This window comes from Danio rerio, chromosome 22 (genome assembly GCF_049306965.1).
Source record: "Danio rerio strain Tuebingen ecotype United States chromosome 22, GRCz12tu, whole genome shotgun sequence".
NCBI classification, from domain to species: Eukaryota; Metazoa; Chordata; class Actinopteri; order Cypriniformes; family Danionidae; genus Danio; species Danio rerio.
In genome coordinates this window covers 26,936,710-26,962,314 of record NC_133197.1, presented here as the reverse complement: position 1 = coordinate 26,962,314, position 25,605 = coordinate 26,936,710, and the positions used below count along the sequence as shown (strand labels likewise).

Sequence of the window (25,605 nt, the reverse complement as noted above, 5' to 3'; positions counted from 1 at the left end):
TCCCCTCCCCTGATTCTTAGGGACGGTTGACACATTTTTTTATTCTGCCATTATTTATTTACTCTAATAATAAATAATTAATCCTTTAAAATCGTACATATTCAATTAAAGGATGCATCCTTTGCATATAATAAATATGATCTGGAACTCACACTGGCTTTAATAACTGTCACCAATTATGGTAGGCCTCACCAGTATTCTAAAAATATTTAAATTAGTTAAAAATAGATAAAAATATCACAAAGCCACATATTATATAGACATAAGGCAAATTAAACTACAAAGTTTACAATTAACGTAAACATTTTGCCTAACGTTAAATGCATTATATCCTTGAACAAAAATAATAAAACACAGTAGAAATTAAATAAATATATTTAAATAAATACAAGCATTGCTTGAATATCTCGCTTTATTTCAAATTTAAAGGCGACCTTAAAATGACTTTTAATTGACTATGATAAATGCGTGACTCTCTCGGCTTCCGTAGTTAACGCGTCACGTACGTTTACCGGAAGTTTATAAACACATCTTCGAGAACACGCATGAAGAAAACATGGAGCTGTTTGTAATTTCGCCAGATTTGAAGTTTAATAATCTTACTGTCGCTCCGGACTCGACTGTCAGCGACCTTATCGATCATTTTACCGTTAAAAATGTGAGTCGCTGAGTGATTACATTAATGCGACGAGAACTGAACTCTGGATTAAGCTCTTCTCTCAGTACTCATTGCTCGGTTTGATTGTGTTTGTTATAGTGATGTTTAAAATGACGGAAATGTGTTTTTCTTTCCTCTCAGGGTGTATCTTTGACGGATTTCTACGTGAGCAGTAATGGCCGTTTGTCTCGCAGTAATGACCTGCTTCAGTCTGGAGTTGTGTATCGTCTGGAGCCCCGGCTGTGTGGAGGAAAAGGAGGTAAAACCACTAATATCCTCTAATAATATTGTTTAGAGTGTGCTTGTTTGCTGATGTTTGTGACCCTGGACTTCCAAACACGATTTAACGTTAAGTGTTTTTTTTTACTCGAGATTTACACACCATTTTAAAGCAGAATAAATAAGCTTTGCATTAATTCATTCTTTGTAAGTAAAAGATTATGGGTCACACTTTACAATAAGGTTCATTAGTTAATGTTAATTAATGCATTTGCTAAGATAAACAAACAATGAACAATACATTTACTACTGTATTTGTTCATGTTAGTTAACGTTACTTAATGAAAATACAGTTGTTCATTGTTAGTTCATGGTGCATTAACTAATGTTAACAAGCATGGACTTGGATGTTTATAAAGCATTAGTAAATGTTCAATTTTGATTAATAAATGCTGTACATGTGTTGTTCATGATTAGTTAATGTTAGTAAAAGCATTAACTAATGAACCTTATTGTAAAGTGTTACCAGATAATGTTTGATTTAGGTAAAGCTGGTTTTATATTCGCACCTTCAGACTTTCTCCTTAATGATATCATCCCTTTTAGGAATTAAAAAAAACTCTGGGAAATCGTACACTCAAAAAAGACTTTTGCTGCTTGTTCAAACTACAAATTTTTAAATGAGGTGAAACAACACAAAGTTTTTAGGGGTAAAACTTGTTTTTTTTTGTTAAATCCACTTAAATTGGGAAAAAACAATTAAGTTTACTCAAAGACCACCTATTTTACCCCTTTTTCAAGATTTAAGGCAAGTCTTCTATGTCTCCAGTATGTTTCTGTGAAGTTTCAGCTCAAAACATTAGAAACATCAGATTATTTATTATACCTTTCTGAATATTGTGATTTTCTGCTTTGAACACAATGTAGCTGTTTTTGTGGCCTGTGCCTTTAGTGCTAGTTCACCCCGCCCACCGTTCTCACGTGCTTGTCAAATGGCCCATTTCCACTGAGTGGTACAGTTTGGTTTGGTACGCTTTTATGGCCGTTTCCACTGTCAAAAGGCTTACCGTACCGTACCACTTTTTCGGCACCCTTTCGAAAGGGTCCCAAACACAAGAAAGGGTACCAAAAGGAGGAGCTAGACGCGCAGCTAAACGCTATTGGTTTACAGAGACGCGTCATTCGCTTGCGCAACAAGCCAGAATGTAAACAAAGGACCCGCCATGTTTGAAATACAGAGCGAGAGATTACAGCAGAATTATATAAGCATAATGGTCAATCCGGGCTCAAACAAACCTTGTCGTCGTCTTGATGAACAGCCACAAAGCATAGAGTAGAGCAGAATCTGCCCTGTGCCCCGTAGTTTTTTAAGAGCCAGTCTGAGGAGCAAGCGGTTTCGCTTTCTTGCTTGTGCTCGCCGCGCGTCTATTTCTGTATGAATATTAAACTTCTTGAGCTGATAATAATAACGTGAGCTATACTTTGTGTTGTTTTGAACCAAATTAAGGACAAAATGTTTGCTGTGTGTACTTTTTCTGTAGTTGAAGCGTCTGTTTTGTGAGAAGTGCTTTTCATATGATATGCAAGCGACCCGTACAGCTTTATTGTAGACATTTCCTCGAGTGAGAATGATGCGACTGAAACTATCTGTTGTACACCACGTCCACCAAAAGGGTATCCTTGCTAGTGGAAACGCAAGCCTGATAAAGGTGACCCGTACCAACCCGAACGTACCATACTGTACCAGTCAGTGGAAACGAGCCTAAAGTGTGCCTCGATCTCCTCCTCGGCTGTGTAAGATAAACAGCACATTGACTGACATGAACGAAGCAGATCTCATGTAACGTTTGTGAAAAGTATTACAGTAAGCTTTTACCCAATAATTATTTGATGTATTTGTTGTGGACAGTAAAATCGCTACATTCATTACAAAGTTGTCCTGTTTTAATTCCTGATTACATTTGATTATGATTGATGATCACAGAGAGCTGAACAGATCTTTTAATCCCAGTTGCTTTGTGCATGTCCTGTCTTGTTCATATGATTGTATGCATTACTACGGAGACCTGTTAATAATCAGCTGTCAAACAAGTTAGTGGGCGGGGAAACCACACGTTGTGGTCAGCCTCAAAATGGGAGGGATTTGGATCCAATTTTAACGTCAAGAAAGAAAAAAGTTTATATCCCTCCAATATGACTGTGGACATACTATACCTACACACAGTTTTGTCTAAACCGCTTACAAAAAATGATTTTCTTCATGGGTGCCCTTTAATTGATTTGTGTTGTGATGAGATGAAGTAATTGTTGGGTTGGCTGTCAAAGTACAACATTGTTCACAGTCAGTTAAATCTGTTTTATAACAAAGATTATTTAACTCCAAATGGACCCAGACCTAAGCATAGCATGATTACCGGTTTTAACGGTCATTGTGGTTAAGGTGTAAAACTGGCAAAATTAAAAGGTGTGTGAGGGGTTTTATGTGTTTTAAAGAAATCAGTGTTATTGAAACTAATAAAGACTGCAGAAGTCTTGAAGTATTTAGCCTGACATGTTTACGGTCAAAATATTATACATTTTTCCTTAGTTTTTTTTAGATTTCGTTTTTTTACCCAGACATTTAAAAAGGACTCATTTTATAGCAGTTATCACAATACCTTGAAATCAAGATATTTTTATTCAAGGTTATCATATTATCATAAACTTATACCGGCTCATGCCTACCCAGAATGAACCTCAATTTTGAATGCATCATGAGAATTCGACTTGTGATTGTTTTTCAGGATTCGGCTCCATGTTGAGAGCTCTCGGTGCGCAAATTGAAAAGACCACAAATCGTGAGGCCTGCCGAGATCTGAGTGGAAGAAGACTTCGAGACGTCAATCATGAGAAAGAGTAAGACTGACGATTACCACACGCTTGTTTATTTACACAATGTGCAATTATCTCATTGATTTGGTGCTTTCTCTTTCTGTTAAATGCTTAAATGTGTTTGTATGTGTACGTAGAATGGCGGAATGGTTGAAAAAGCAGGCGGATCGAGAGGCGGAGAAGGAGCAGCGTCGCCTGGAGCGGATTCAGAGGAAACTGGCTGAGCCCAAACATTATTTCACAGACACCAATTATGAGCAGCAGTGCCATGACCTCTCAGAGAGACTGGAGGACTCTGTGCTCAAAGGTGATTTAGATTTTTTTTTTGTCCATAAACAAATCATCCGAGATATACAAGTCTTTTGATTTTTCGTTATAGATTTGTGTCGTATTGTGACACTCTTTTTAGGTTGTGTAAATCTTATACGTTTTTTAAAAATCCTAAATCAATTTATTATTTATATAACCTTTTTTGGTTCAACTGGAATATTACGAAGGTATGAGAATACTTGTGCACGCCTAAAACAAAAATAACAACTTTATTGAACAGTTCCTTCTCAATGCCAGTATAGGACACGCATGCACTGATGTGCCTATACTGACACTATGGAGAAGAAACTGTTACTGGTATCTTTCTTTTTAAGTCAGAGGGCAATAATTTTTAAAATCAGTGGTCCTCAAACTGTGGTACGTGTACCACTAGTGGTACGCGGGCTTCCTTCTAGTGGTATACAGAGGAATCCAATATGTCAAATGTACATGCAACATATATTTCAAAATGTATATTTCAAAAATGATTCATATATGAATATTAAGACATATAGCCTATATTTAGTTTCATTTCAAAGTGAAAACCCCTGACCTATTTCAAAGTGTAAGGCGCGCCTCCCCTGGGGGGCGCCAGAGCATGTCAGGGGAGGCGCGGGAAAAAATATTATATAATAAAAATATAATTATTAGGTTTAATTATTATATGTATTTTTTATTATATTTAAACGTTTTAATTAAACAAAACTAAAAAAATAATACGTCAAAAATAAGAAAACCTTTTTTACCCAGAAGGCCATAGCTGTGAATTCGCTTCTGTTTGGCAAGCCCACCAATACTGGTATATGCTTGCTAATACAATGGATCGGTTTCTGAGACCCCCCGATTCAAAGCCTTCAAGATCAGGGCTTAAACCCAAAAGACGACGATATGATGATCAGTATTTGAGTTTAGGATTTACGTGGACAGGACCAGCTGATGAACCACGACCTTTATGTGTGGTTTGTCAAGATATTTTGGCTAATGACAGCTTGAGACCCGCTAAACTTCGACTGTTTTGACTGGGATGGACAGTTCTTGGATCTGCTCTATTTATATTGAACCATCATCCTAGTTTTAAAAGCGTTATATTAAAATACTTATTACTCTGTAAATAATTGCACTTTCATGCAAATGATGATAAAAGTGAGTTAACAGTCTGACATCTGTCTGTGTCTTTATATATACTGTATGTGTGTGCGTGCGTGTTTGGGAGGAGGGGGGCGAAAATGGATAAGTTGTGTCAAAAGGGAGGCCCACTGTCTTAGACTTTGAAAAACCCTGCATAGGTTAACACTTTACGTTGAGGTACAGTTTGAGTTTTTTTTTGTGTACTTTTTAAGAACAATAGCCTACCATTTTTTTATTAACTTTTAAAAGCACATTTTATTGTAAACGTTGATAGTTTATTTTGTTTGTTTGTATTTTACATGTAAGCACAGTACAGTGTTAATGCTCAAACTATTTACTATGTTTAAAGTGGCTGATAATATAAATTTTCTCAATAATAGTAGTTAATCTGCCACGTTTTTAAACTTTGCAGAGTTGTAGCTACTTTACTGAGCCTACTACGCTACTGTATTTCAATACTGGTCATTGTGATGGTACTTGGAAAGACAATTTTTTTTCTGAGGTGGTACTTGGTGCAAAAAGTTTGAGAACCACTGGTCTAAATGAATAATGTTTTCATACTTGCACAATATTGTGAATTCCCATTTCGCATAGCCCAAAAAAATATTACTACTATTAATAATTTAAAAGTTGCTTTGATTTTTATTGTTAAATAATCTGCATATACAAAAAAAAACTAAAAAATAAAACACGCTGATAAAAGTTTTTGTTCACGTTGATCAAGCTAACCTCCATGAACTGTCTATATATTATTTATATAAATAAATAAGCTGAGTCTGAGACTTTTATTTATTTGATAGTTTATTTCACATTTCTTGTTTGTAAAGGCTAAATACAAAATAATTAAAAACATAATATTTTGTATCGTTGTTGTTTAAAAACAAAATTAAGAGCCTGGAGGTATTTTTGGCTTTGTATATTCAGTTTGCAGAGATTTGTAGGGACAGACATCTATTGTGTGCGCTCTTGGCAGTTTTTTTCTGTCTTTTTAATATTGTCCATTTCGGAATTATATTGTATTGACCAAAATTAAGAAATGTATCGTGATATAAAATTTTGCCATATCGTCCAACCCTAAGCCCCATAGGCGCTGCATTAGAGACACCTTGCATAAGCGGTACTTTGTTTTTTGTAATTTGACGCATTTATGATATAATGCATACATAAATGCAAATAAATGTTCATGTGTTTTTAAAAATCTAACTATTAAAAACTTTCAAGGATTTAAGATTATGAGGACAGTTAAATGGGCTATAAGAGTCTTGTGAAAAGGGTCCATAAGGCACATCAGCACATGCTTGCCCTATACTGACACTGAGAAGAAACTGTTGAATGAAGTTTTTATTTTTACTTTAGGTGTGCACAAAAATATCCTTATAGCTGTGTAATATTACAGTTGAACCACAAAAGACACAATTTGTTTTGGCAGTGTGTTTTTTTGTAACTTTCTTTTTTCATCGTGGGCAATAATCCTCTAAATGAAGCTTTTAATGTTCTCATATTTGAGCAATTTCTTTGTGATTTGATGCATACATCACGTGCATAAATCACGCCATGGACATTATATTAAGATGCCTACTGGTTTAAAATACCTAGATTAAAAAAAGATGGCCAAATCAGAACTTTTCTGTAATAAATTATAGTAAAACAGCTTGTCAAAAAGAATTAAAAAATGAAACCCTCTAAACAGAATAAATGCAGGAACGGAGCAAAGAGCGCTCTTTTAGGGTTCTTTCACACCTGCCTTATTTAGTTTGGTTGAATCGCACTAGAGTTCGTTTCCCCTCTTGGTGCGATTCATTTGGGCAGGTGTGAATGAAGCAGTCGTACTCGAGTGCACACCAAAAGCGGACCAAAAAAGCTTACTGAGACCTGCTTGAAGAGGTGGTCTCGGTATGCTTTCAAACAAACCCTGGAGTGGTGCTTTTGTGTTGACAACATGATCCGAACTAAAACAGACCCAACCACAAAAAGTACTGCACCTTTTTGGATTAATCCAGCTGCCGTAGGCCGATGCACTGTGCATTATGGGATGTGGGGAAAAATATTTGTTGACAGCGCTTTACCTACAATTTTAAACAGAGAGGGAGAGGGGGAAAAACATTACCTGATGGATCGTTGGTAATATTTCTGGAAGATGACCATTTTGCAGTTTAGCTAAATGAATTCACACCTCCTCTTGAAGTGACGTGTGATGCACCTTTGCCGTTTGCGATGCATTAAAACATTGCCTCATAAAACAGCCTCCGCCGTGCTTCATTCTTAAAATGTATAGTTTGTCTAAGTGATCTATACAAACTATATAGTAAACTATGACCAGGGATACAAACAGCCAGTACATTCGTAGCTCCATAGTAAAAAGCAACATTTTGTGTCCGCCGGTTTGTTTACTTGCAGGAGTTCATTGGCATTTTCCCGCAAGTGAATTCTGACCAATCGAATAGCAGTTTATGAAATGTGTTCAACAACATCTGGCCAATGAATGATGTGTGTTTTGTCACAATACTGCAATTTGGTTCTTTTTCAACTGGTTCGGACCAAAGCTTTCAAAGACTGGTGTGAAAAGGACAGCAGAAAATGCTACAATGTATCATTTATTGCCCTTGGTCCAGACCAAATGTAGCAAACTACAGATGTGAAAGCATCCTTATTGTCAGCTGTCAGTCAGCGCCCACTCTGACTTTTTTTTTCTTCATGGTCATTGTGCTTCTTGCTATGTGCAGTTTAAATGCAGACAATTGCATAGAAGACACTTTTTAAAAGATGATGCAAGCAGGTCATCAAAAAAAAAAATCAGATACAGTCACTAAATCAAAATTGACCATCAAGATCAACAGTGTAAATGCTGCCTATTAGACAAGATTTTAATACCGAAAACACTTTATTGGATGTTTTAAAAGTGTATTACTGGGAAAAATATTGAAGTTGTTTATCTTAAATTGCACCGAAAATCCTATCAAGTGTTAATTCAATATCATGTCAAATGTTTTATTTCTTTTTGTGTTTTATCTAAATTAGTCTTGCCATGAAATAGCTATAAATTGATGGAACTAAATCAACAGATAAACAGTGTATATTGTGGCACGCCGTATTGTCAAACTTTACTTCCTTTATAGTTTTGGGGAATTTATTTTAGTTTTTACATTTTTGTGTTTCTAATAAAATGTTTCCTCCACAAAACACTCAAGTTTTGCACCGGATACATTAAGATAAACCTTATAGACATTAGGATGGTAAATGAGTAAGTCACCCATAAATGTAAATTCTGACCTCATTTATTCACAGTTGAACACTAAAGAAGATATTTAAAGGAGTGTTGGAAACCTCATAACATTGACTTCCATAGTGTTCTTTTTTTTTCCTACTATGGATGTCGATCATTACCAGGTTTCACCAATCTTCAGTTTAGTGTTCTTTTGTGTTTACTGTACATAAATATGACATACTCTTATTAATAATAGTAAACATTCTAGGTATCATCCACCAATAATTATTCTAGAAAGCACACCTGAAATATTAAAAGTGTCTTCATTCTTCAGGCATGCAGGCTTCCTCTAGCGGTCTCGTTCAGGCGGACGAGGGTCCGAGCCTCAAGCGCGCAAATCCAACAGACAGTAAAAAGAAAGCCAAGAAGAAATGTTACTGGTGAGATGCTTTCAAATATGAAAAATTTAACACAAGACTTACAAATATAACTTTAATTTTAACATTTCTGTAACATGCCTTTGTTTAATCCAACAGGACCGGCATGGCAGGGCTAGAGGAAATGGCCAGCTCTAGTGAAGGAAGTGATGACAGCGACAGTGAAGTCTCTCCGTCTACCTCTGGAGCTTCCTGTAGTTCTGGTTTTCCTAAACCAGTCGTTTCAGCTCATAAAGCAGACCCCCAGGAGCAGCCCTCTTCCTCAAGTCCCGCACAGAGAAAACACAACCAGGAGGAGCTGCAGAAACGGGACAAGGAGGAGTGTACAAGTGAAATCAGCAGCTCTTCCTCCAGTCCTGCTGCAAACAATGAAAAACTCAACCAGGAGGAGACCAATGAAATCAGCAGCTCCTCCTCCAGTCCTGCTCCAAAGCCTACAGAAGTCAACCAGCAGGAGATGGAGACTGAGATGGAGTGTACAGCTCAAATCAGCAGCTCGTCTTCAAGTCCTGCTGAACACAGCGAGGAGGAGGTGCAGCAGACGGCTGAGAGGGTGGAGAAGATGGCTGAGGAGGTGCAGAAGACGGCTGAAGAGGTGCAGAAGAAAACTGAGGAGTCTACAGCTGAAATCAGCCCAAGCAGCAGCATCCCTGAGGAGAAATCACAGGTTCTTTCACAGGTTTGAAATGCTGAAAGATATTAAAATAATTTTCATTTCAATTAAGCTTTATATATATATATATATATATATATATATATATATATATATATATATATATATATATATATATATATATAAAAACAATAAGTTGTATTTTAGTTGTTGTAGTATCATTTACATTGAAATGACAATTTAACAGTCTCTTTAACTAGATATGTTGCATAAAGGCAACTGAAATCAGGGTTTCGCCAGATCATGTCATTTCTGGAATATCATGGAATATTAAAAGTTTTTTTTCCAGACATTAACCATGTTTCTATTCAAAGAAGCAAATAAAATTAATGCGCAAAACTGGAATATCACATAACAGATTTGTAAATAAAGCAGCATTTCCATCTAATGAGTCCACGAAAAAAAAGTTACTTCCTGTTAAACTGGCACCAAATATATATAAAAAACAGAATTTGCTGTGGTAGAAGCATGTGTGGGTTTTTTTTCCTTGTATAATAAATTACTTGCACCTCAGAAGATAAAATGCGATGAACACAAGGTGGCGTTTAGAGGTGTGAGACGCTCTTTGGGTGCACAGATACTCAAGACAGTTCTGGAGTTGGCATGATACAAAAAATGTAATATAAAAATCTTACATATGCTGTAGAAATGTTATAGCAGAGACGCTTGTCGGTTTTAAAACCTTGGCTTATCCATATACATTAAACTGTTATCTTTCCATGCCTATTCTGGCAGTGATAATATTAACTGGTTCAGGCATTTTAGAATGACCAAAATAACATTTTAGAAGTTTTACAATGTAGTCAGCCTGATGGTTTGTCCATTATTGCTGACCATTGCACCCACTTTTATCATCACATAATTTCTAATAACAAAATCCCTTTATTTTTTTTTTAAATGCACACACTGGGATTTATTCGGTATAAGTGTTTCAGTCGAATAAAAATTTATCCTCAGTTATGTGCATACATTTTTTTTTGAATGTGCATTTTCAACTTTATACACATCTTGGGATTTACATCCCAAGCATATTTTAATGCAATAATCCAAAATGTGCATAAAAAATAGGTGGATGAAAACCTAGCTATTGAAATTTGTATTTTTTTTTCATATATATATATATATATATATATATATATATATTTTTTTTTTCAAATTCATGGAATATCAGGGGGTTTTGTTTGTTGCCTTAAAATTTGTTTACATTTATCAGAAATGTTTTTTTTTTACTTTTTTTTTTTTTTTTTTTTTATAACCATATTATACTGCTATCCACTTGTTAAGTGTGACATCCTGCGTAGCGGCTTCTGGGTTCAATTGCTCTATCAAACTGAAGGGAAGACTCAATAAATTGTAGTAATAAACGTTTACAAAGTGCTGTAATACTTTCAAAACTCACGATCACTAAATATATATCCATGCCTAATATCAGATGGCCAGAAAGTGATACGTTTTTTATAAATTGTTACAATTTTGGTATTTGTGATGCAGCAAGTCCAGAGACTCTTCTATACACAATCATTTTATATAAAATTCACTTTGATGTGTCATATGACTAAAAGTGCTCATAAACGAAAATTTTCTCAATTCAAATGAGTCGCAGCTTAGACCTGGGAGCAATATTTCATGTTACAACTTAACAAGCGGATGCTTAAACTCTTTTTCAGCTCCATTTTATTCCTTTTCTGCTCATCACCTGGCAATCACTCAAGTCAAATGCAGTCATTGGAGGTACTTGTTAATAAAGGCCTGCTTTTTTGTTTGTTTTTAGACAGGGAATTTGGATTAAAGTGGGAATCCTGAAAGGTATTCCTGTTATTTTCCTGGCCGTGTGACTGATTTCACAAAGGCTTCAGGTACTTTTAACTGTGGACTGGCCTGCGACTCAATACTTGTGTTAGGCCAGCAAAATGGCATCTCAGTTTCGATCGCCACATCACTGGGACCTTTCTGCTGCAAATTTTACATAGTATTGGCACATCTAACTTGGCTATTTCTCCCTTTCGTTAGGTTGAAAGCCAAAATATTGCAGAACAGGGAGTGTCTGCCATTAGCGGGGGGGGAAATCGCGCTCAAAACACTCTTGCATTCATCTCTTATTCAACATTCAGTGCACAATAATGCACACAATAATTGCAGTTCAGCCAATAGGCGTCATGTCTTGAGCCATCATATTGCCTCTGTTTCACAATAATGGCAAGAATTTAGGGTCAAACCTTATCTAACTATTATTTTGTAGTAAAGAAATATTTAAAAATTTCTGATTAATTGCATGCATTCATGCTGACATGTTGTTTGGTTGTTAGGTTGAGGATCCGCTGGATCTGCTCTCTGTGAGTGGGCCGGAGCAGCTGGAGGCTTTGGGTCTGGAGAGGCTGAAGAAGGAGCTGATGGAGAGAGGGATGAAGTGTGGAGGAACACTGCAGGAACGAGCTGCGCGTCTGTTTTCTGTTAAAGGACTGACCCCTGATCAGATTGATCCTTCACTCTTGGCCAAACCCAGCAAGGGCAAGAAGAAATAGCAGTCCAAATCCACTGCTGTGACGAAAAATTGTTTGAGAAATTTATTAGTCATCAATTCTGAGATTTAAAAAATGTATCGCCGTTTAATTTGAGGTTAGTTTTTAACACAGATGGCGCTGTGTGCTTTACAAACACTACTCAAAGCTAAGTTTGGGAAGTTTTTTCCTAGTTTGGGAAGGTTTATGTGGATTTCAAGAGTGTCAATAGTGGGCTGTATTTACGTTAATCTTGTGACAAGAGCCGACTTGCATTACATGCTAAACACTCAAGGGCTCAAAAGTTTTTGAGTGTATAGATAAACTAGCCCAGAGCACTGTCTGCTGTTTTTAAAACTAGCCTAGAGTTCTGTCTGCTAATAAAAACTAGCCTAGAGCACCGTCTGCTAATAAAACTAGCCTAGAATGCCGTCTGTTAATAAAAACTAGCCTATAGAACAACTTGTTAAAAAAAAAAAAAAAAAAACAAGCCTAGAGTGCCGTCTGCTGATTAAAAACTAGCCTAAAGTGTTGTTTGCTGATTTAAAAACCAGGATAGAGTGCCATCTGCTGATTAAAAACTAGTGTAGAGCGCAGTCTGCTGTTAAAACTCAAGGTTAGAATCAGTTCAAGAGCAAATAGGAATGCATTTTGAAAATCACAGAATTGTCAAACCATTATTTTCTGCCTAAGCTCAAATTGTCTTTGCTGATTTGCATATCTTGTTTGGCATGTCCGTAGTTTTTTTTTAAGATGTCTTTTGTAAAACTCAAGCACCTCATTTTGGAAAATCTTTCATTTTGAAAAAAGATGCCCCTCAAGATTTAGTCGTATACAGATGAATCAGGTGTCAGTTTTACTTTGATCCACCACATAGGGCATTTTATCACCACCCTTTTGTCTTTATAGTAAAATGTGTACATTTATAAATGCAAAGCTCGGGCTAACTTTATTTAGTGATGTGTTTGTAGTCATTGTAAATAGCTATTTTAATTCATGCAGATGTCATTTGGTGCGGTCTACAAAGTCATTTAACTTGTTTCTAATCAAGCCAACAAGTTGTTCACATTGCACAGTATTTGATTGTATTATATGATCCTACTTTGTAATGGAGTAAAATAGTAATACAGTTTTTTTTTGTTTGTTTGTTGTTATTATGACTACATATTACTGGTTAAATAATCTTTCTTTAAAAGTGTAAAGAAAGTCGGCTCTGTTTCCTGACTGTAATCTCTACTGACTTCAGACAGCAGCAGAACCTGGATGGGAGACACATGGGAAAGCTAGGTTGCTGCCGGAATTGATATTAGTAAGGCCAATAGGGGGCGCTCAACCTGCAGTCTGTGTGAGTCTTAACGCCCCAGTATATTGATGGGGACTGCTGAGTAATGTCTTTCAGAGACGTTAAACCTGTGGTCGTTAAAAATCGCAGGATGTCCTTCGAAAAAGAGTAGGTGTTTAACCTTGGCATCCTGGCCAAATTTGCCCACTGGCCTCCTAACCATCCCCATATCATACTTTGCTTCATCACTCTGTCTCTCTCTGTGTGGTGTGCGGTCTGGCACAAAATGGCTGCCGTTGCGTCATCCATGGATGCTGCACACTGGTGGTGGATGAGGAGATTCCCTCCAATGTGTAAAGCACTTTGAGTGTCTAGAAAAGTGCTATATAAATGTAAGGAATTATTATTATTATTTTAAGGTGACTCCTTTAAATTTGCCATTGCTATTTATAATAAGATTAGGGTTATCCCAGATCTTCTGCACCTTTAGCTTTAACAGTTTGTTACAAATCTTCAATTATGTCTGACATTCAGTTAAAATAGACTTGCACAAAAGCCAGTGTACAAATGCAAGTGTTTCTTTTTCCTGTTCTGCTCTTGCTTTTCCTAATGTGGAGGAGTGGTGAGGAGCTCATCAATCAAAGAGATCCATTAAACTGTCCTCCCAGATGACTGGAGCTGGTTCTTTCTGCACGGGCCTTGGAGGTGGGCTGCGGGGCATCAGCTTTCGTCCAGTCTGCAATAGACATGATTAGACAAACTTAGTGGCACGTTTGAACTCAATGATACAGTATTTGATGATCAAGACAACAGGAAAAGGTATTTGCTGGCTCTGTACAACACTCACTATAACCACAGGAGGAGCGAGCGCCATCGCCAGCCTTTTCTGTCTTCTGTACTGGCTCCATTCTTCCCGCTTTTGCTTCATCAAAGCTTTTTGCTGAGCAAGTTCCGGTTTAATGTTTTTGTGAAATAGAGAAAACAACAGTGAGATTATCAACAGGCAACTCAATCCTCCATCAAGCAAATGCAATAATGTTTCACTAGAAACAGAAGCACTTTATCGTTAGGTTCGTAAAGAAAAGTGTTTTTAGATCTTACCGGGTCTGGAAGTCTTTAATCATCTGCTCTAGTGTTGTTTCGAACTTGTGGCTTTTAATGAAGTTGCAGGCCTCCAAACACAAGCCTTCCAATTCTTTCTCCTTTGACATCAGCATTGTTGAAGATCCCTCCACAGTCCTTACAGACCTCGGCGATCTTGGTTGTCATAAGCTTGTTCAGGTGAGAGAAAATAAGTGCAGTTGTACAGTCTAGTATTATATTTGGATGAGTGTGAGGGTTCAGCAGCTTCACTTGGGTCACGGTCTGCACTTTGTTTTTCAAGGAAGGGTCCTGTTGCTGCCGCTTTAGTTTTTCAAGCGGCCTCTTTCAAACAGAGCCTCATTCATGCGATAATGGCATAAAAGAATACTCTCTTTCAAGGTCTCTATCTTGCGAGGCAGTGGCGCAGTAGGTAGTGCTGTCGCCTCACAGCAAGAAGGTCGCTGGTTCGAACCTCAGCTCAGTTGGTGTTTCTGTGTGGAGTTTGCATGTTCTCCCTACCTTCGCGTGGGTTTCCTCCGGGTGCTCCGGTTTTCCCCACAGTCCAAAGACATGCGGTACAGGTGAATTGGGTAGGCTAAATTGTCTATAGTGTATGAGTGTGTGTGTGAATGTGTGCGGCTGGAAGGGCATCCGCTGCGAAAAAACTTGCTGGATAATTTGGCGGTTCATTCCGCTGTGGCGACCCCGGATTAATAAAGGGACTAAGCCGACAAGAAAATGATTAAATGTTTGAAGGTCTCTATCTTCCTTACACTGCACAGACACACAAGACAAAAACACAGAGGCTCAAACGCTGCCACTGTGTCTTCCTTGAAGAAATCTGACGAGAAACTTACAGAAACCCCTATTTGATCTCGTCGCTCTTGATGGCCGTGCTTGTGCAGAAATTTCCCTCTCCATTGACTTTAAATCGCAGAGTTTGTCAAAGTTGGTCTCCTGCTTCTCTTCGACAACTTCCTGGATTTTTGGCTCCTCTCTTCTCTCGTTCTCCTCTCTCCAGGCCATTTTCTCTTTAAGAGACATTCTTCTGAAAGAGATCACAGTCACAAATTAAATATCACACCATGAGAAGCAACATCTGCACTTTTAGGATGTGTAGAAACAGGAAAACATCAATTGTGCAGACATATTGGGCTGTTTAATGGCCACAAAAAAGCCATTGTTGTTGTTATTTGTGTGTTTCCTGTGCAATTAAAGTTCTATTTTGCTTTTGGCTCTCAAAATTGTTTTATATTATAAATAAAGAATGAAATGGTTGTTAATAAGAAACATTCAGATATACAATAGAGCAATATGTAATGAAAAAATGTAATGATGTGATGTAAAAGGTCTTAAGTTTGCTGGAGCTGTGGTTGGCGGGAGACTGAAGAGAAGTTTGCACTCGCTAGTGTCATTTTCTCCTGCTTTGTTTTTTTTCTCTTTCAGAAACTATGTAAAATGTAATACCTCTCGTTCTTGTGGCATTGAGTTAATAATAATAAAAAAGGGTCTAACTTAAAGTCCTACTCCCAAACATCAGATGGCAGTAAAGAGCTGCATCTAGCTTCAGCATACATTCACGAAAGAAACCGCTGTGTTTTCATGCAGTTTGTGGGGTAGTTTTGGGGTTTGTTGTAGTGCTGCTGTTTAAAATAAATGACATATTATGTATATAGGCTAATTAGCTCTTCTGCGAAGCTGTGGTAATAGTATCAACATGGCGTTTCCACAGCCGCGTCCGCAAGCGCCTCAGTTGCCGCAGCATCTGTGGAGGACTGTAGACTGTCAGCAGGGTGCAGTGAGAGCAGTCCGATTCAACGGTGAGCAAATGAGGGAAAACTACTTTGAGGAAAAAAGTCTTTGTTTTACAGGGTTCCCACAGCTCATGGCATTGCTGGAGTATCATGAATTTTAATAGGTCTCTTCCAAACAAGTCATGGGTATCAGTGATTCTTGGGTAAAACTTTAGAACAGTGGTCCATTTGTTATTGTATTTACTATTATTAACTAAGCATGAGTAAGCTTGTAAAGTGTTTATTCCTCACACTACAACATTAAATTAAAAATCCAAAGTTGTGCTTGTTATCCTGCACATTAAATAACATGAGTAATGGGGAATTATATTAAGGTGCTACAGATCTTTGTTTGTCATTTTAAAATTTACTTCCCATTTATCAAAAGGTATTTTCTATACACTCTCAGAAATAAAGGTACGCGAGCTGTCACTGAGGTGGTACCTTTTCAAATGGTACACATTTGTACTTAAAGGGTCCATATTGGTACCTCAAAAAAAAAAAAAAAATATATATATATATAAGTACCTACAAATTTTAAAAGGAACATTTTTGTACTTTTTTTTTTTTTGGTACTAATATGTACCCTTGAGGTATTAATATGGAACTTGTAGTTACAAACGTGTACCTTTTGAAAAGGTACCACCCCAGTGACAGCTCGCATACCTTTATTTCTGAGAGTGTACTGTGTTTTTATCACATTGTGTTTATTATATTGTTATGGTTAGGCTTAGGGCTGCACTGTATATAGTTTCAGCATTGATCTCGCAATGTGCAAATTTGCAATGTTGAGTTGGGATTATATATATTTTTTAAAGATTTATTTTTTGCTTTCGTTAAGTAGATATGACGGTGTTATAGACAGGAAGTGAAGTGGTAAAGTGACAGGGGGTAGAGATGGGAATTGTCCTCAAGCTGGGATTTGAACTCGGGACGTCCTGATGTGCTACTGCACCATATGTCAGTGGGCTAACCACTAGTCTATTACGCTGACAGTTGGGATTATAATTTAAACCATTTGGGAAATTATCAGATGTGTAGCTTTAACAATGATTAATTGCATTTATTTATACAATAAAGACGGTAGTCAACATTAGAAGTGGATCAAAAAAAAAGTTGATCAAAGAGTTAGATTGAGTGTTGTTGAATAGTTTTAGCACAACTTTTTGTGGTGGTTTTGATCCACTTTATTAAGTGGATTTTGTTCATAATTGCATGTTATTTTACATTTGATTATTTTAATGTACCTCAATACTGTTAAAGTCTTTAGAAAAAAGTAAATCACTCCATTAGGGCTCTGCGATTAATCAAAATTAAATCGCAATCGCAATATGAAGCGTTGTGATTAGTAAATTGCAAGAGGCTGTGATTTATAAAAGAGCAATTCCAGCGTTATGGATTTGACATTTGACATGGATTTTTTATATTTTTAATGAAGAAAACAAACTTGCGTTATAGATGTGACCAAAAAAAAACATCCGAGTTTATAGTATATAACATACTTTGTAGAGGTCCTGCGAATTAATCTGCACAACCCAAAAGTAATGCTGCTAATCAAAAGGATAACAGTTGGCTCACATAGAACAAACCTGATTGATTTTATTTTATTTGACATTTTTGTGTGTTTATGTGGGAAAAGCTTTGTTATAGATGTGACATCTCTCTGTTATGGATGTCTCCGATGTGAAATTGCCACTTGTGTGATTTTGCTAAATTAAATACGTTTGTTTAAAAACATTGACGGAGGCGTTTTTGACTGTTTTTACAGTATTGTAAATACAAGTCTACTCAAACATCCTAGAAAGGGTTTAGTTATTTTGGTGAAAACTTTATTTTGTTCAGGGCAAGGTTGACATTTGCATGGAATTTTTCAAAAAATATATAGTTGAAGTCAGAATTATTAGCCCTTGTTTGATTTTTTTTCTTTCTTTTTAAATATTTTACAAAACATGTTTATCAGAGCAAGGAAATTTTCACAGTATGTTTGATAATATTTTTGCTCCTGGAGAAAGTCTTATTTGTTTTGGCAAGAATAAAAGCAGTTTTTAATTTTTTAAAAAACATTTTAAGGATAAAATTATTATCCCTTTTATATATGTAGGGCTGTGCGATTTGAGGAAAATATCGAATAGCGATTTTATTGACAGATATTGCGATTTTGATTTGTGATTTAATTTTGTAGTCAAGCTTCAGATAAATAATCTGTATCTTAGCTTCTTACTGCTAAAATGCAGTAATGGTTAGTTAAAAAAGGAACTGAAAAAGATAAAAACTTACTTAAATACTTATTAAATTTTATTTTTAAATATTCAGACATGAAACACTAATTTTTCTCCAGAGCAAACAGTAAACACAAATAAAAGGACCTTACCGTTCTGTAAACAATTTGAACTTAAATATAATAGTTCTAAAAACACAGAACACGTATTTTGTATTAAGTGTTTGTATTTAAATTTTGTATTTTGCTGTCTAGATTGAGTGTCACTGGTAAAGATGCACCGATCCAGATACCGAATCAGATATCGGTTCAATACTGCATATTTTTGCTGGATAGGGTATCGGCCAGCTGGTACCGATCCAAATCCGATCTTGCACGTGCGCTATATTCTGTGTAATTTATAAGCCAACAAAAGCCATGGAATAGCCTATTATAAGGCACTGGAAAGTTTTCATGTAGGCCTATTATATCCTAAATGTTCTGAAGCTATTCTATAGATTAATGTGAAGCACAGATGAATATTCAAGTGGTTAGTTCATGTTCAATTCAGCGCTTCCCGCTGCTGCACCTGTCATTCTCCTTTTATTCACAATTCTATCCTTGTGTCTCGTTCATAACAACACGAAAAACTCTCCAAGACTATTTGTTCCTGTTAGTTTAAGTAATTAGTGGAGAAATGCATCTAGTTTTGCATTCAATGGGTTAATTTTGACCTGCAACATAGAGCTCATTGCTGTTTCTAAATTGTTGCGCTGTGTCTGTTATCAGCAGATCGCATTCACAACACTGGAGTAGAGAGTTATTACCTGCCCTTCACACACAGAGTAGGCCTACCTGAAACTTTAAATTAGAGAGGGTCAATAATATATTGGACAGATCCTCAATGTACTGATTTCTTCCCTTTGTGCTGCTGTTTTGGAAGTGTCCGTAGATACTGGAGGGCTGCGCGCTGTGTCTCAGTGATGAATCAAGCAGTGCAATGTGCGCCGCTCGGTAAAATTATTCTCACAATAAGTTTCTGTTCTCTCATCCTTCCGACTGAGTTTATTCTTCCGAGGGGAATACTTGTAGTGCTGTGAATAACTTGTAAAGCCTGGCTCATTGTGGTCAAAGCAGTAAATTAAATAAATAAAAGTGAAACTGACAGGCGCAATATGGATTGTCATCCAATTATTTAGCCTAATATAGGCTACACTGAAACTGTGAATATTTACTGTCATTTTATTTATATTATTTTTTTTAAGACCTGTTTGTCAGTTTGTGCGCTGAAGCATATAAATGGACCTTGTTTTGAACTTCACCTCAAATATTCTTGTTTATTTTGAGGATAACTGACCAACAAAAATACATTAAAATAGCCAACAAATTATACTAAATGAAATTAGTTTCAAAAAGATAATTTTTCTGACAAAAAAAAATTGTTCAGACATGCTTTCAATTTCTCCATCTCACTCGTGTCTAGTTTAGGCAAGGGAAAGTTTATCAAGTAAGACTGGCCTCAGACGGTTTAGTTTAGTCTGTACATTTTTGGGGTAGTTAAAATTTGGAATAAATTAGCTTTAACCTGCGGACTAAAACCCACATCAAGAGGATAAATGTAGCCCAAATCTGCTGGAAAGCTGCAGACTTGGCAACACTGTAATCCTGATTAGCTCAAAGAAATATACACAAGTTATCATGTGACACTGCAATTTGCATTATGATAGAGAAACTCTTGTTTCTATACATTTAGTATAAAGTTTTACATTCTATACTATACATTTGAATGTATTTCTATATATCTTGCAGCCGATGGGAATTATCTGCTAACTTGTGGCAGTGATAAATCTCTGAAACTATGGAGTGTTAGTCGAGGGACTCTGTTGAAGACTTACACCGGTCACGGTTATGAAGTACTTGATGCGGATGGGTAAGTTGTTGTGTTACATGAAACAGAAACATAATCCCTTGTCAATTTTATTGTTAATTTATCCTACTTTCTGCAGTTCATATGACAACAGTCAGCTGTGCTCCTGCAGCTCTGATAAAACCGTTATTCTGTGGGATGTGGCGTCTGGTCAGGTGACACGCAAACTTCGCGGACATGCTGGGGTAAGATTGTTATTTCCTGCCAACATATTATTTTGTGTTTATTATTTGTACTTATTAGCTGTTGTTTGGAAGATAAATACTAGCCCAGATCGCCATCTACTGTTAAAAAAAACTAGCCTAGAGTGCCATCTGCTGTTAAAAACTAACCTAGAGAACAGTGGCTGCGTCCAAAATCACCTACTACTTGAGTATGTATTACATTTGAATTTAAATTTACTACACAACTGTTAGAAAAGTAAGTTTTATATAGTATGAATGCGAGTATGAATGCAATTCGGATGTAATAATTCCAACATTTGTCATTATCACATGACTCGTCCACGTCAGTTGAGTATGGGATGAAAGCAGTCTTAATATTATTTACGAATGCACGATCTATCATCCACACACTCCATTAAAGTTGCATATGCATTTTAACATCCACAAACAAATGGCTTTCAACCTGAATTCGTGAATTTAAGATTTGCGCAAACAAGCATGTTCATGAAAACAAATATTATGATTGCATCTTAATTTACATGTGTGAAAAGGAAGTTTTCCATTTGCGGATCAGGCGACGCATGTGTATGAATTAACGTTTAGCTTGAGGCTATACTGCCAGGTTTGTTTGAATGCTGAGACTTCCTTTTCGCGGTTTTTAAGCTTTTCAGTAATCAAACACAGACAACTTTAAACGGAAAAGCCACAACGTTCTTATTTAATGTGTACACATCTACCTACCGAGTTGAGAAATATACAATCCTGCGTTACTACACTTGTGTCTGATAAAGTGACATTTAAAAGGGCACCTATTTTACCTCTTATACAAGATGTGCGATGAGACTCCAGAATGTGTCTGTAAAGTTTCAGCTTAAAATAATCTTCTGATTATTTATTATATTATGTAGAATCTGCCCATTTTAGTGATGTGTGATGTAGCTGTTTTGTAGCCTCTGGCTTTAAATCCAAAATCCAAATGAGCTGCTTCTCCCCGCCCACTGCTCTGACATGCGTGTCTGCTTGTCATGCGTTACGTCAAATAAACAGCAGTCAGATAGAGACAGACAATGATGACGCTGAAATAAGGTCATCACTCAAAAATAACTAGTTTATTTGATGTATTTGTGGTTGAGTCTATTCAATGTCAAAATTAATTGTTGCTTTGTTGCACCGCGATGCAGACGTGGACAATTCGATATTGGTTCAATTATTGCTTCTAACCAGTTATTATGTACTGACTTTGTTTATCTCATGTGTGTCGTGGTAGAATACTATGGCGACATTGGCGAGGGAGACAAGTGCGAGTAATTAAATGCAGAAACTCTGCACAAATCACTGCATGTGTTTGCTGGACAGTCACTCACTGACACTGAAGTTACAGCCCCTTTACTACTGGGGAAAATGAAAGAAAACTCTATTTCTCTCTCTCACTGTGGACCTGCTGGCCCAACGTTTCCTCTCCTTGTGGCTGTTACAACGGTACTTCTTGATACAGACCGAGCTTGTATGCAGAGTTTGTATTCTCCGCGTCTATCATGGTTCTGCTGTGATCACTGCTGCCGTTTATCAGTGTCACTCATCGGTGAACAGCGCCAGCTGTTAGAGCGAATCGCAGCCCTTTCTGTTGAGTGCGTGACCAATCATAGGCATTTAACAACTCACTTGAAAATGCTCAAAAAGCAAGTAGGATAATATTTACATTTGTTTATTTGCTTTACATGCTAATGTTGTTGTTGTTGTTGTGTGTGTGTGTGTGTGTACTTGAGTTTTGATGCATTCAAAAAGAGTGTTTTCTTTGAGCAGGTAAAATTAAAGGTACAGTACATTTATCTGACTGAAAGCATCGCCAATGCACCATGATGCACCGAGACATTGAATTGAACCGAATCAATGACATGATAATCGCAACCGATTTGAACTGTGAGACCAGTGCAGGTTCATCCCTCTACTATTCAAGCCTTTCTGAAACAATGAGTCACACACAAATTTAGTTTGCAGTACACACAGACACACTTATGTATATGCACGTTTACTGACACCATGCGAATGTGGTGATTATAGCGGTTAAGAATTATATAGCAATTTTACTTTATTACAAACATGCTCTGTTTTAAACTTTTAAAATGAATTATTGAGGGGCAGCTGATCACAGAGAGTTGTAGCATATGTTTTAATCCCAATGTTCTGTGGATATGTGTATACATGCTATTATGGAAGCATGACACCTGTCAATCAATTCAGTTGGCGGGGAAAACCACTCGTCACGTTGTGGTGGGCCTCAAAATCACTGGGATTTGGATCCTATTTTAACATCAGGAAATTTAAAAAAGAGACTTGTTTTATTTATTTCACTCTAATATGACAGTAGACGCACTAAACTTTCACACACAGGGTTTAACGCTAAGGATTTTTTCCACAGGGCCGATCGGGCCAGTGGTTAAGATTTTTACTTGTCCTGCCAAAATTTACACTATTGTTATGCCCTGACACAGTTCTGTCCAAACAGCTTACAAATGTGGATTTTCACCATAGGTGCCCTTTAAATATCAAACTCAGTATCAAGCTTCCAGAGCAGAGAGAAAAGTGATGCTTTTTGAATTTGAATGATTTTCCCCCCAACAGCTCTACATTATTGTAACCTTATTGTAGTTTGGTGACTACAGATGACTTACTTTTTCAACACTGCTTGTACTCTAGAAAGTGAACTGTGTGCAGTTTAACGAAGAGGCTACTGTGATGCTGTCAGGTCAGTCAAGCTTTTCATAATGGCATTTATCATAGTTAATGATGGAAAAAACAACAGTACCTTCATAAAATTACTGACTCAGCTATTTCTTTACATTTTAGGCTCAATTGATGGGACGGTGCGTTGTTGGGACACAAGATCCAGGCGGATGGAGCCGATCCAGATTCTGGATGAATCACAGGATGGCATCAGCAGCCTAAAAGTGTCAGAACATGAGCTTTTGACTGGGTCAGAACCAAATGAACTATCTTATTGTCTAATTGTTAATTATCTAATTGCAGGACATTATGTGAGCATAAAGGGTAAAGAGATTAAGTCATATTTTTTAATAATCTTGGTTATAAAAAACACGCATGTTAGCCATGTATCATAATTTACTTTTTTAAAGACTCGCTGGATTCTGATTGGTTGTCAGTGATTGTATTTACAGTGGTCTCTCGCTATAATGAAGTTCCCCTTTCGCGGCCTCGCAGTTTCGCTGATTTTTTTCCATTTAATGGCACATTGTGTTCTGCATCCTGATTGGCTGTAGACTATTGTCAATCAATCTCCTCCGTGGTGTGTCTCCTGTACATACAGAATGTGTTCAACTTGCCAAATTTACATAAATCTTTGTCCCTAGCAGTGTGACTCTGAGGTGCTGTACTATATGTTCGCAAGTTTTCTCCCCACAATGTCGACGAAACGTTCTGTATTATCAAAGGCACCTGCGGTAGCACCCCAAAAGGCAGAAAAAAATGCTAATCATGGCACAAAAGACGTCTGGACATGCTAATACTAGGTAGAAGTTAAGCGGCTTTAGAGCGACATTACAGAATAAATAAATTAAGATCAAATGGTTTTTCATCTTTGGTTTAATTCTATAATACTGGACTTATTTTTCTATAAAGGATTGAACTTTGAGAGTGTTTAAACGAGAAAGAAAGTGTGAAAATGTTCATGCCCATCTGAGAAAGGTGTGTAGTGAGGGGTTTTAAAGCCTTAAAACATCTAGAATAATTGTAAAAAATAAAGCTGACAACGCGGAATTTGCCTATTGCACTTTATTTTTAGAACGTAACTCCTGCGAATAACGAGGGATATAAACAAGATTTAAAAATTATTGTTATGTAGTTAATGGTAGGTAGGTAGTTTAAATTAATATTAAAGCTATATCATTATAACTGTGTGACATTTTAAAAGTTTTTTTTGTTTGTTTTTGTCACTAAAGGTCTGTGGATGGGAGAGTGAGGCGATATGACCTAAGAATGGGGCAGCTTCAAGTGGATTACATTGGAAGTGAGTTTTATCACACACAGAATCACAACACGCGTTTTGTAATAATGTGAAGTCTAAAATACCTGTCTTGTGTGTATTTGTTCCTCACAGGTCCAATCACTTGTGTGTGTTTCAGTAGGGATGGTCAGTGCACACTTAGCTCCAGTTTGGACTCTACGGTGCGTCTGCTGGACAAAAGCACAGGAGAGATGCTTGGAGAGTATGTACAACATAGACCAAATTACTACATAAATACAATAGAAATTAATTTGCCACAATCTCTCCGGGTTTATAATGCATATGGTGAAAGTTTAACGTGAATGGTGAAAATGAAATGGAGATACTAAAAACTTGAATGGAACTGTAATACACTGCATAAATGTATTATGTATGAGTATCTCTTCAGCATTTATTACATAATGTGTGTTTTTTTGCTCACAGGTACTCTGGTCATGTCAACAAAGGCTATAAGCTTGACTGCTGTCTGACTGATAAAGACACGCATGTTTTGAGCTGTTCAGAAGATGGCCATGTTTACTACTGGGATCTGGTGGAGGTAAGAAGAATAAGTCATATTTACCAACAGAGGCTTTACTTTAACTTTGTTCACGCTATGTCGCAATTACCATAAATTGCGATGACAAGACAACTTTCTACTTGGAGCTGTTTGCATAATTTAACTGAGAATCAATACTTTGACTCAATCAAGCTCTCAGAAAGCTCTCAGTTTCCCAGTTAGGAGTTTATATTTGGAAATTATGAAGTATGTACCTTTTAACAAAATGTCACATTGAATATGAGCAATAAAGATATAAACCTGTTATCTGTTGTTTTAGGGCTCCCTGACTTTAAAGCTGCCTGTTGGAAAAGCTGTCGTCCAATCGCTGTCCTTCCACCCAACCGAGCCCCGCCTATTAACTTCTATGGAGGGGCGTGTCCAGGTATGGGGGGCAGAGCCAGAGGATACAGCTGAAAATGAGTCGTGAAAACCTGTGTAAAGTGTTGAACACCAAACAAATGAGCAGGACTCAATTTAAAATCATTACTTTTTGATCAGTTTGCTTGTGTTATACTTGTTCTCTGTGTTTATATAAAAAGTGAATAAAATATTTTTTTTGCTTACGGCTTTAGTTTTTAATATAATTTTACGATGAGTTT

General features: G+C 36.8%; 2 protein-coding genes and 1 long non-coding RNA gene across 11 annotated transcripts; 2 read left to right on the top strand and 1 right to left on the bottom strand.

Moving 5' to 3' along the window:
- Window positions 1-540: 540 nt before the first annotated feature.
- On the top strand, window positions 541-13,130 carry sde2 (SDE2 telomere maintenance homolog (S. pombe)). Of its 2 annotated transcripts, none has more exons than NM_001017752.2 (7): window positions 541-658; window positions 800-917; window positions 3,661-3,772; window positions 3,886-4,055; window positions 8,725-8,830; window positions 8,927-9,506; window positions 11,807-12,485. In NM_001017752.2, the coding sequence occupies exons 1-7, from the start codon at window positions 557-559 to the stop codon at window positions 12,020-12,022; spliced, it is 1,404 nt and encodes a 467-aa protein (NP_001017752.2). In that variant the 5' UTR covers window positions 541-556; the 3' UTR covers window positions 12,023-12,485. The 2 variants fall into 2 exon arrangements, with proteins under 2 accessions (NP_001017752.2, XP_009294660.1); XM_009296385.5 differs by having other exon boundaries at window positions 548-658; window positions 8,927-9,494; window positions 11,807-13,130.
- LOC137488942 (uncharacterized) lies at window positions 11,805-25,437 on the bottom strand. Of its 8 annotated transcripts, none has more exons than XR_012398052.1 (6): window positions 25,265-25,437; window positions 24,531-24,635; window positions 15,221-15,411; window positions 14,382-15,137; window positions 14,128-14,220; window positions 11,805-14,016 (listed from the first exon to the last, which is right to left on the bottom strand). It is a non-coding gene; the product is annotated as an uncharacterized lncRNA (long non-coding RNA). The 8 variants fall into 8 exon arrangements; XR_012398053.1 differs by having other exon boundaries at window positions 14,382-14,552; XR_012398054.1 differs by having other exon boundaries at window positions 15,221-15,408.
- Window positions 15,926-25,560, top strand: wdr83 (WD repeat domain containing 83). The gene is given in 9 exon segments (NM_001002429.1): window positions 15,926-16,183; window positions 20,163-20,283; window positions 20,360-20,465; window positions 23,142-23,190; window positions 23,292-23,418; window positions 24,401-24,468; window positions 24,559-24,667; window positions 24,889-25,003; window positions 25,284-25,560. Coding segments are annotated over 9 exon segments (948 nt in total). The 5' UTR covers window positions 15,926-16,080; the 3' UTR covers window positions 25,434-25,560.
- Window positions 25,561-25,605: the final 45 nt, after the last annotated feature.

What these genes read in the sequence shown, in the direction of transcription:
- sde2 (NM_001017752.2), top strand. Translation starts at nt 557, where the DNA reads ATGGAGCTGTTTGTAATTTCGCCAGATTTGAAGTTTAATAATCTTACT. An exon ending in GCTGTGTGGAGGAAAAGGAG is followed by an intron (nt 918 to 3,660) that starts GTAAAACCACTA and finishes ATTGTTTTTCAG; the next exon opens with GATTCGGCTCCATGTTGAGA. An exon ending in GCCAAGAAGAAATGTTACTG is followed by an intron (nt 8,831 to 8,926) that starts GTGAGATGCTTT and finishes TTAATCCAACAG; the next exon opens with GACCGGCATGGCAGGGCTAG.